This window comes from Prionailurus bengalensis, chromosome A2 (genome assembly GCF_016509475.1).
Source record: "Prionailurus bengalensis isolate Pbe53 chromosome A2, Fcat_Pben_1.1_paternal_pri, whole genome shotgun sequence".
NCBI classification, from domain to species: Eukaryota; Metazoa; Chordata; class Mammalia; order Carnivora; family Felidae; genus Prionailurus; species Prionailurus bengalensis.
The window spans coordinates 117,537,683-117,549,767 of NC_057348.1; the positions used below are offsets into that span (position 1 = coordinate 117,537,683).

Below are 12,085 nucleotides of genomic sequence, written 5' to 3' on the forward strand. Positions count from 1 at the left end.
ATCAGTGAATTGCGGAAGGCTCGAGTCCTGCGTAGTTCTCTCTAATGGAATTGGGTCCAGCCCCCGCCTTAGCGCAGGGCAGGTGAGAAACGGTCGCGCAGTTTGAAATTAACGCTGTCGGGAGGAGCTTAACCCGCAGCCCTAAAGCCCAGCCCCCTCAAGCCGGGAGGTGGTCCCTGCAGCAAAACTTCTGTTAATTCGCTCCCCCGCCCTTCACCTCCCGCCAGAATAATCTGTAGCCTCCCCCTAGCGATTTCCCTCCCCCAATTTTCCCCTCCTGCTCTGAGGACTGACTCGGCCCCTTCCGGAAACACCCGAAGCGACTTCTAGTCAACACGTTACACTTCACACGCCACCAACCCTGTCCAACGTCTTTGGGAGTCGACCCCTTGGGTTCAAGAGAGGTCTTTGGAGAGAGTGGTTTGAGAGGGGCACTCCTGCTTAGTTCCGACTCTCCCCGCCCAAGTTTTTCTTCACTCCCTCACCCCTAGCGTTTGGAGGCACCCACATCCAGGGGCGAGGAAGTGGGCGGAGCCCGGTTTTGGCGCCAGGCGCTGCAGCTGCGAAACAGAAACGCCTCCGTCTAGAAGCTCGGTCACTGTCCTCGCCCCTACTTCCCTCTCCCTCCCCTCCGGGAGCCACCAGGCGCCACGCCGCGAACGGTAAGTGCCCCGTCGCTGGCGCCCTCCACCTGCCCCGGGCACCGGCTCCCAGCGGGCGCGGCGCGCGGCCCCTCCCCCGCCGGGAGCGCGCACCCGGCCGCCCCGCCCCTCGCGGCCGCCCGGCGTGGGCGGTGCCATTTCCCCTACCTTCCCCCCCCCCCCCCCCCCAGCGGCTGCCCGGCGCGCAGCTCCCCAGCCCCCTCCCCCTCGGATGTGGCTGGAGCTTGAGGCGCGCAGGGCCGGAGACGCCGCAGACCCGGGACGCGGAGCAGCTCGGAGGCGGTGAAGTCGGTGTCTTTCTTTCTCTTTCTCTACGCGGTGGTGGTGCTTAAGATACCACCTGCGCCCCAGGGATTCTCGCCCCGCACCCCAGTTCCTTGCTTCCCGCCCTTCCCCGCCCGACCCCGAGTCAGGAGCTGGCGGGAAGCAGCGGAGAGTCGAGCGGAGACCCAGCGGCTGGCCTGGCGCTGGGCCGCTGCCTGGAGTTAGTTGTGGGGGAGGGGGAGAACGAGACAGACCTCGAGAGGGTAGAGAGCCGTGGCGACAGCCGCCTTATTTCTAGACAAAGCGCATTTCCTTTCCCCCTCCCCCACCCGCGATCAAGATGAGGGGCCCTCCTCCCCTTCGCGGCCTCGGTCGGCGACTTGGGCCTCCCGTGAGGGCGGTGCGTTCTCCCGCATCAGCACGGCTCGCTGTCCTGAGGCTGCGGCGGGCGTTCCGTTACGTGGCTGCCGCCGGGTGGGGACGAACGCGGGCCCGGTGGTGCAGTGCCCTTGAGCCCCCGGGCCGCGGCCTTTGTTTCTCCCCGCGGATGCGCTGACCACGAGGCCCGCGCTCCCGGGTGGGGGGCGGGGGCCGGGTGTTTGGGCCTGGTTAAGCAGGGTGGGGCTTATGGGGGGCGGATAGACTGAAGAGGTGGTTTGTCTTAAAAGTGGCACGAAATGGGACTCACGCATCTCAGTATGTTTTTTTTCTGTCTTCAGCTTTTAAAACTAGTGATTAGAAAGGGGGGGGTTCTAAAAAGAAACCAAGTTGGGGTTATGTAGGTGCCTCTTTGGACTGTTACAAGGTCTAGTGGGAAAATTGAAGGTAGTTTAATAATTGTGATTGTTTGGGTTATCACATCGAATTTTGAAACATGTTATTTGACTTTTTTAAAAATTCTGGATAGGATTGATAGCGGGATTTAGATTGGGGAAAAAATATTTGTCTACTATTTTTTCCTTTGTAAAACTGTCTCAGATACCAGGGTACCCAATAAGGATTTCTCAATCCACTTGGTTACAACACTGATATACTCAGCAAGCATAGGTCACTAATAACTTAGGCAGGAGCTCAAATCTGCATCTCTGGATTTGAGTACAAATTTTAAATAAGATACATAAGTGGGGGTTGGAATCCAAACAAAACTTGTGTTTACCTACCTTTTTTGTGTCGTGCAAACTTCTTTTTAACTGTCATGCATTTTTCTAGTAATAGCTCTTCAAGTCTGCAATAAAAAATGGCCTCCAATAAAACTACATTGGTAAGTTAATGAAAACCTAAAATACGTAAGGATCTAACTCAAATTTTTTTCCCCCAAAAATTATAACTTTGCATCTCTGTGGTTGAGATATTTACATCCACATGTATTTCCCAGTCCCCTCTCCCTGCAGTGTTGTTATGGGGAGAATTAGGGGCAAAAACGAAATCATTACATTAAGATACTTACAGGCTTGGCTTAATAGTGTCTTAATCCATTTAAAGAAACCTAATCTTGGGAGGATAGCAACATGAATTTTACAGAGTATTTTTATCTTGAAATAAAAATAAACTTTTGCAACATGGAAGAATATTGACAGGCAGTGCTGTAAAGCTCTTGCGTGTTGGCATAAGAGTCCCTAAATCTCCCTATATTGAATTCTAGAGAGAGCAGGTATTTTCAGTGTTGGTTAAAGAAGTTTTTCCTCATACACCTAGGTTGGGACAGAAGTCATTCAATCTTGGGAATTACTTTAGTCATACTGTCATATTTCAAGCTTAATTATTCTAAAATACATTAAGGCCTTAAAATCACATCATTGCCATGTGGTTTTTTTAAATACAAAATGAACAAAACCATACATATGTCCCGGGAAGAGAGAAGACTAGATCTGCAGCAATTAAATTTGGAGCAATTAAATTTTTTCACTCTCTTAAATCCAAAGTTTGCATTCATTCCTATACTTCGTTAAAAGTTCTATGAATGTGTAAAGACGTAGTATGCGCAGCCATATTGTTACAGGTTTTTTAAAACATTGAAATATTCATATACAAATCGCAAAAATCAACATTATGATTCTCACTGTAATTCTAACACATTGCATTAATAATTGCAATCATATTAAAGGTGAGTGCTAACATGTAAATAAGGTAAAACATTTGGTTTTGGTTTGCATATTCCTCTCTTGGGTTTCACACTAAAAAGGCAAGTTGCTGATTTTTAATTTTTACCATCATTAGGTTGCACGTTTAACTCAAATCTTGGCAAATGTTGAAATGTAAAGTGTGGCACAAAAGATTCACATCAAAGCCCTCAGTGGAAAAAAGCGCAAAGCATCTTCCATGCCCCGTCAGGATTGAACTGCCCTTCAACTTCCATAACCAGTAAACCAAAGTGTATAGATAATTGAATTGGCTGTACGGTTGCCTGTGACCTTCAAGTATTGGAAGGAGAAGGAACTAGCTATCCCTGAGGCTTGGAGGATGAAAGCACACATAGATGCCTCTATTGCTTTGGCACAGTTTTGATAGTCTTCAATGTCCATAACTCAATGATACTGAAGCAGTTTATCCTTTGTCAAGGGATCATAAATTGACAGCCTTGAAAGTTCTTTTCACTTCAAGAGATGAGGTGTGCTTTTAATTTATGTGGGAAAGTGGGTGAATTTTTTTTGAAAAGAAAAAAATGAACATTTGTAAGTAGCTTATGGATGCCATAGAAGTAAATACTTCATTTTTTGTGCCAAGTTTTATTAGTGTTTATTCTTCTCACTCTTTGTGCTTATTTTTGCTTTCCTCTTTATTCTGTTAACCTCATCTTCATGAAGATGGCTATTTTATCATTTAGGATCACTGATAGACTTTTGTCTACACCAGTTCTTCATTTCTCTCACTACCATTCCTTGTACTGTACAGAAACAAAAAGCTATCTGACTGGTTGTGATACCCAGTATGTGAATTAATGAAAATTATAAGGCCTGACTTAGAGAAGGTATCCAACAAAATCAGGTGTTTGCTGGGTTATTGTAAATTCCAGAGGAGTTTTATTACTTCTATGTGTGTACATTTGTGAATAATTCCATAATTTTAATGTTTTTTTGCCATCTTGAAGTATTGCTGATTAACTTTTTTGCCTGTATGCTGTATTAGGGGTGACTTCAGTGTTAGCAATTAAGTTTTTTTTTTTAAAAGCACCACTGAAATGAATTTAGAATTAACATTTGAGGTTTCCCTCCCTTAGTCTCTTCTAATTAACCATTTAAGTTTTTTGTTTTATCCCTTATCAATCCTCATAACATCTGACTTACTGGAAAACAGTGGGGGGTTTAGCATGGTCTTTTGGCTTCTCTCGTAGCATTATGTAAAGAAAAAAACTAACCTAAAAACTTCTCTACATGAATTTTGTTGGCTACCAGTTTGGACTCTTGAGAAACCAAGATTTTTTCACATTGGAGAATTAAAATGATCCAGCGTTTTGGCATCTTTGTGTGACAACATTATAGCTTTGTTCCACGTGATCTGTAATACTATCTACAAAAATTACGGAACAATACTAGCATCCTTTTTAGCCTCTTCATGGTCTCCTTAGTTGACTCTACAATTGATATCAGGATTCTGAACCATGTTTTCATTCCGCATTTACCTCTTTTCTGTATAATCAAGGCTTAACGTTGGTGTTTGCATTGATACAGCGGGTTTTAGTGTTTGGGGGCTATAGTTTAATGGGACTGTGGCTCAGTAAGACCTGTTACTAGTACTCTCTTCTTTGTGTCATCTTCTGGTACTTTTCCAGTTGTCTGTTGCTTTTTGCAGTCAAAATGAGTGCAAACTCTAGTAAACTTGGTCTTGTAGACTAGATGAGAGATTGGATTCGGAGAAGATAACAGTATTTTCCAGTGTTTTTGATTGTATTATTTCAGTGAAGGGGGGTGGGTGATAGGTTTGAGCTAAAATGGAATTAAGTATTCCTTTTGTTGACTTTAATCTTTTCAGAAGGGTCTCCCCTGGGATATAGAAGTAAAAACACAGGTGTTGAATGCTGTCTTTAATTTAGTCCTTAAAATGTACTCAGAATTTTTAAAAAATGTCTCTTAAATCTCTTTTTTGTTTTATTTTAGCAAAAAATGGGAAAGAAACAGAATGGAAAGAGTAAAAAAGTAGAAGAGGCAGAGCCTGAAGAATTTGTGGTGGAAAAAGTACTGGACCGACGTGTAGTGAATGGGAAGGTGGAGTATTTCCTGAAGTGGAAGGGATTTACAGAGTAAGAAACCTGGTGCTTTTATTAGATGTTTAACTGCAGTTAAGTGACATTTAAAGTTTGCTTTTAGTCTGAAGTTTTTAAAATCAGTTTCTCCATAGATTTCTTTAAATGTAAAGATACCTTTTTAAATGTAAAGATACCTCAATCTAGGGTACCTTGATTGAGAGCTGTTTAAAAAGAGCCAAGTCTTTAGCCTACAGTCGTAACCAAGCATATTTGAAACTAGTCGATTGCCTTGAAGAGTCACATTTACAGAGTGCAGTTCACCATATAATGCATTTTAAGGTAGTTAAGTATTGCACCAATTAGAATATCTAATTGACGTTTCCTTATATAGGGAGGGTGTGCTATATAAGGTGTGAAGCTATATAAGGTAGACTGGTGGGTGTTGAACAGAAGTGCTTATCATAATCCAGGACCTGCGCCATACACTAGGTTTACTGTATCCTAATCTCTAAGAAGCAGTCAGGGCATTTTTCAAGCTCCTTAGTTCTTTATATTCCTCGTTGCTAATTGTTGTCCTAATTTTTATAATGTATTGCGAATAACTCATGCAGAAATTCTACTCTTACATTTAGCTTGTGCTAAATCTCCTTGGAATCTTTTGCCTAATACCACAAAAACAGCAAGGTTCCACGGCCAGTGACTTATAAAAAATGGATAGTGAAGATAGTCAACAGTTTTCTGAACGGGGTGGACGTGGGGGAGTGTGCTAGTTAAATAATTAGGCTTCAGATATCTGATACCTACTACATGCCCCACCGTTTACCTTTAAAGCTGCCTCCATAAGCAATTTGGGAATTACGAGTTAAATGGAAGATTGAAGGTTTCTTATTTTATCCTTTCAGTATTCTTAGTTGAGCGAAAGTGTACATCATAAATTCGTAATTTGCCACTAGAAAAATTTCCAACAGGTAGGAGAACAAAGCAAAATAAGTCTGAACTTTTATTTTATCATATTTTATGTTACTTTATTTTCATTTTTGAGAGAATGTGTGCTGGATGGGGATGAGGTGCGGAGAGAGAGGGAGCTGTCAGCTACAGGGCTCGCTCTCACAAAGTGTGAGTTCGTGACCTGAACTGAAATCAAGAGTCGAAGGCTTAACTGACTGAACCACTCAGGTGCCCCAAGTCCGAACTATTTTAAAGTTAGATTTAACCAATGTGCCAAAGAATTGATTACCTTCATATGGTAGGTTTTTTTGTTGTTTTGGAATCTTGAGACATTAAATGCTGTTTGTTTCTACCCAGCCCATCAAAATATTAAGAAACTTAACTCCTTTTCTCCCTCTTTCTCCGAAACTTAAGGCCATTATTATCATTGAGACCTGCTAGATAACTATGCAGTGTATTAGGTAATATACAAGCCTATATTATCCACATATAGAAAGGGTTAGGGTTACGTAGATCTGTGTTATATTAGACGGAGGCTCTGCTTCAACTCTTTTGTGCTCCTCTGTTCTCAGATTCAGGTTTTCCAATTTTAGAGTCTCAGCATATCAAAAGATGCAGGTTACAATCAGAGGTTAACATTACCTTTGTTTTCCAACATCTCCAAAATTAATTTCTTTCTGTCTTGTTCTGTAAAGTCTTTTTGGATCAGAGCACACAAAGTTAAAACTAGGGGTCTTAACCAGCCTGGCTGGTTCCATTTGTAAACCATACTACTCATGATCTCGCAGTTTTGAGTTCTGGCTCCACATTGGGCATAGCGTTTACAAAAAAAAAAAAGTTGCAAGCCTATCACTAGGATTATCTTTCATATTGGTAATTGCTATTCATTTTTCTTCTAGTCCTGAAAAACATGAAAATGCTCATCTCAGCCTTATATCAGGGGTTGCCAAACTTTTTCCTTAAAGAATCATATGGTAAATACTTCAGGCATTGTGGACCATAGGTCTCTCATGATTACTCATCTCTGCAAATATAATACAAAAGGAGCAGCAGACACTACATTAAACAAATGAGCATGGCTGTGTTCTAATGACACTGTATGGCCCTAAAGTTTGAATTTCACGTAAATGTCATTTTGAAATTTTTTCCCAACAAATTAAAAATGTGAAAACCATTCTTAGTTTGCCCAACATACAAAAAGCTGGATTTGACTTTTGGGTTGCCAACCCCTGTTCTTCATTACCCAATTTGAGGACCCAGCAGAAATTGACAATTCTGTCTCACATTTAAGAATGCCTTAGAATTGTGTTTTCAAACACAGTATTGGAGATCCCAATTTGAGGCATAGTCTGATTGATCTGGTAAAGTAACTTGGGGTGGGAATAAGGAATCCACATTTTTAAAGCCTTTTCAGAGAAATTCTGAAGTGGGTTATTGGTGTACTTAGAAAAATATTAGCTCTAATTATTCTGCTAGAGTCAGGTACAGTTAACTTGGATGTAATACAGCAGATTAATAGGGGGCTGAGAAAGACACAGGAAATATAAGCAAATTTTCTCGAGAATGTGGAGCTAGGGAAGAAGCATCTGCAGTACAGCAGACTTTTTTCAGATAAATATTAAATGGATGTGGATGATGGTGATGAATTGTATTTAATTGAATTTTTTTCTTTTTTTTTTTAACTGAACCTAGTGCTGACAATACTTGGGAACCTGAAGAAAATTTAGATTGTCCAGAGTTAATTGAAGCGTTTCTTAATTCTCAAAAAGCTGGTAAAGAAAAAGATGGCACAAAAAGAAAATCTTTATCTGACAGTGAATCTGATGATAGCAAATCCAAGAAGAAAAGAGATGCTGTAAGTGTAAAATATTGTCCACCAGACTAACTTTGTAAAAGGTTGATGGCTTGATTTTTAAAGTACATTTAAAATACTTAAAATTGAAATGCTTTAAAAATCATTGAAAAGCTTTTTTAAAATGCGTAATATTTAGGACAAAAAAGGATAAACATGATTTAGCCTGCATCATATAAATGTGCAGTAAGTGCTTATACCACTTAAATTGTTATGCTAGTGTTATTTTGAGTAGATTCGTGGATTTGAGCCTTAGTAAAACCATTTCCTGTGATCCGGGACTGGCAGTCTTAAATACAACAAACACAAAGATTAGATCATTGCTGTCCTTTACAATGTAGTAAAAATAATCCACATGGCACATCCTGATTAGGGACTGTTAGTGGCATTGACCACCAGAAAGTACTTCTGCATGAGATCCTTGTTTTGTCAAGGATATTGGCAAATAACACTTTGATTTTGAAGTATATAATCATTGGTAATGGAAGTTATTTTTATGTTTTTTTGGGGTTTGGTTGGGGGGAGGGTGTGAAATGAGATAGTTGGTTCATTCAGTACATGGATATTTTGATACAGTCTTTGCTTCTCTAATGTTTCTGTGGCTTTGGGCAAAACACATAACTACTTGCTTATACCCTCAACTCCAAAACATTATACTGGCGCCAGTATTAGGACCGTGCCTACTGACCTAACATCAATTTGAGAAAAGGTCTTGATTCTGAATTAGTATTTAGGTTTGGGAATTAAACAGAAAATATAGATGCATTGATAAGGTCTTTGGATTTAAAATTTTATCATTTGAACTACGATGCCAAGTGCTTCACAGATAATCTGTTAAATCTTCATGGCAAGTTTATTAAGATTATAGGTATTATCCCCATTTCCCAGATGAGAAACAGAGAGGTTGACGACATATTTGGTTCTGAATGCTTCAGTGGCCAAAGCAAAAAGGTAACATGTTAAGAATTTATAGGCATAGATAGAAAGTCAACCATATACTGATAAGAAGCACTGTTTAATAATAATACTTAACCCTACTTTGAGCTCTTACAATGTGCCCAGCAGTGTTCTATGTAACTTAATTTGTACTTTGCATACTACAAAACGTCTGAGACAGATAGTATTATTCCTGTTTTATAGAAAACCTGAACCACAGAGGTTAACTTGCCCAAAGCCACACAGTAAAGGTTAGAGTCTTCATTCTAACTAACCCAGGTAATCTGACTCCAGACCCTAGGATATAGATAAAGTCTGGTAGGGAGAAGGGATTTGTTGACGTAGGCAGCTCTCAAACGTTTTTGGCCTCAGAACCCCTTTAATACTTGAGAAAATTACTGAGAATCCCCAAAAGCTTTTGTTCCTGTGTGTTACGACTATCAGTACTAACTATATGAGAAATAAAACAAATTCCTAAAATCCTTGTATTCAGTTAACAGTGACAGAACCTATTGCAGTGTTCATAACTTTTCATGAAAAATAAACGAGAAGAGTGTCATTTTACATTTTTGCAAATCTTTTCGATGTCTGGCTTAAGATAGTTCTACTTCTGCATCTGATTTGCTCTCAATGTTTGGAGATAATACGAACATAATCTGAAGTCAGAGATACATGAAAAGAGGGGACCTTGCAGATAAACAGACACATACCAATGGTCTCTAGAATATCCAGGGGTCCTCAAACCACACTTTTAGAAGCACTGGTTTATGTTAAGTATTTTATAAGGTTTCCTATAATTCACATTGATTACATTACTGATGAGTGTGAGTTTTGAAGTTTTTACTATTTTCCTATTTGTGTTTTGTGTGTGCTTTTAAAATATGTGGGTAATTTAGACTAATACCTATAAGTGAAATCTTCAAGAATTTACAATTATATTAATGAATGAGTTAGCAAAATAAAGGGATTAATTTTTTTGTGTGCCCATACAGTTCTGTCTTTTGACGTATTAGGATACAGAAAGGTATTTGTTACCTTGACTTGCAATTTAGAATACTTTTAGATACCCACATTTGTTGTAGCTTCTTGAAAGGTTAACGGAAATTATGTTTTAGTACTAAATAAGGGTTTTTTCTCTTGCTATTTCTTTTTCACTATGGGATGATTTTTATTTGAAAGCTATATTTCACGTAAACACATTGGAAGTTAATATTATTAGTTTGCTATATGAAAAGTCAATATCTTTTTAATAGTCAATATCTTTTTAATCAGGCTGATAAACCAAGAGGCTTTGCCAGAGGTCTTGATCCTGAACGAATAATTGGTGCCACAGACAGCAGTGGAGAATTAATGTTTCTCATGAAATGGTAAGTGTGCAGATGATTGCTGTTTTATTTTAAAGTAGGAATAGATTTTTTTTAATTTGTGAAGCCTTAACTAGAAAAGGTTTTATAGTTTTCATCATTATGAGGTAGTAATTATCTGCTGAAAGGATGATTCTAGTTTCTTTTGCTATGATGTTTTAAAACAAAATTTGGCAAACTGTGGCTTGTTTTGGAAGATGAGGTTGTATTGGAACATAGTCACATGTACCACATAATCCTTCAGAAGCACTTAAACACCTTTTGATTGAATTACGACTTAAGTGAAAGACTTGCAGTTGACAAAAATCATTGAGACTTTTGACTGAACATTTTTTTTCCTCACAACAGGAAAGATTCAGATGAGGCAGACTTGGTGCTGGCAAAAGAGGCAAATATGAAGTGTCCTCAGATTGTAATTGCTTTTTATGAAGAGAGACTAACTTGGCATTCTTGTCCGGAAGATGAAGCTCAATAATTGTTTGTGTTGCTTTTTATATATATTTATATATATATATAAAATCTGGGTCTTGGTTTTTTGGTTTATTAGTGTGAAAAAATAACATTCTAATGAAAATCAAGTTTGATATGTTTGTTTTGAAGTAGTATTGGGGGAGTTGTTGGGGTTTTTTGCATCTATAGCACTGGTTACTTTGAACAAATAAAAGCTTTCTGTAGTTGCTTCCTTTATCAGAGAAGAATATTTGAGACCATGGTATATTATTCCCCTGCTTTAGAGAACACCTTTTCTAAATGTTGGGGGAAATCTTCATAGTTGTTCTTCAATCAGAATTTGTGTTTAACTCCTATATGCCTAAGGACCATTCTGGGTTTTTTGTTTATTTGGGGGTTTTTTTTTGGTGTGTATATACTTAAAATACATACGTAAATCGTTTTCTTTTTTTTTTTTTTTTAACATTCCCCAAAATAAAAACAGCATTTTATAACCATGGATAAGCCCACGTTTCTGGGATGCCATCATTTTCAGCAACCTAAGAAATCACTTAAATTGAAAGTTTTCCTGAAGCCTTAACCTTTCAAATTTTGTGTAATTAATTGGGCTTACACATAATGTAAGCAATTTAAATTGGACAATTTGAAAGCAGCCGTAACAGAATTCATGTCTGCAGTCACACAAATGCAAGTTCGTTTGCAAGATTCCTGAAAGGAAAATTTTATCACTACCAATAACCTCCCCACCCAAATGAAAAAAACCAGACAAGTCCTGGTATGTTTTAATTAGGTAAGCAAAACTTAGTTAAATGGACATTTAAAGGTTCCTTCTGGTGAACCATTCCCTTTGAAGAAGTTGAAATCCCTGTGCTGCACTGACTAAAAGGTCATGATTCATGGAATGTCTAAAACTTGTTCATGGAAACCTGATCATAATCAGATGGTTAGAGATGTTGGCAATTTAGCACCTGCTGGAATAAGTGGGGTGACAGACCTCTGTAATCTAAATTCTTGACCTGCATGTTTTTTCTTTACCCCAACTCATTCCTTACATGTAGGCTCAATCTTCTCAGTATTTGAGTTACTGGTTCAGCAGAAACCAGGAAAAACAATAACTTTGTAGTCAGAATGTTATCCAACTGTATATTATTTACTTTATTGTAAATACTGGTAAACAGTGGTCAATAAATAGTTTTATATTCCTTTATGTGGTTAGACTTTTTTTTTATTGTCTTTTCTAGTAGAGCATTCACATACCTTTGAATCACTTTTATGTGTATTTATAATGTAACATTAAAGCATTAGAGTACATGTCTTAGATCTTTTGAGCTTAGGAGTTACAGACATACTAGAATATGTATTTCCACAAAAATGAATATTAGTTTCTTGTGATGCTTAAGAGGAATCTGCATCATTAATGTGAAAT

General features: G+C 38.9%; 1 protein-coding gene across 4 annotated transcripts; it reads left to right on the forward strand.

Annotated features, from left to right (window-relative positions):
• The first annotated feature begins 243 nt into the window (after positions 1-243).
• CBX3 (chromobox 3) lies at positions 244-11,866 on the forward strand. Of its 4 annotated transcripts, none has more exons than XM_043589129.1 (6): positions 265-662; positions 2,136-2,187; positions 5,021-5,163; positions 7,750-7,912; positions 10,118-10,212; positions 10,558-11,866. In XM_043589129.1, exons 2-6 carry the CDS (start codon positions 2,164-2,166, stop codon positions 10,682-10,684), a joined length of 552 nt encoding a protein of 183 aa, XP_043445064.1. In that variant the 5' UTR covers positions 265-662; positions 2,136-2,163; the 3' UTR covers positions 10,685-11,866. The 4 variants fall into 4 exon arrangements, with proteins under 4 accessions (XP_043445066.1, XP_043445064.1, XP_043445063.1 ...); XM_043589128.1 differs by lacking the exon at positions 265-662 and adding an exon at positions 828-949; XM_043589131.1 differs by lacking the exon at positions 2,136-2,187 and having other exon boundaries at positions 244-662.
• Positions 11,867-12,085: the final 219 nt, after the last annotated feature.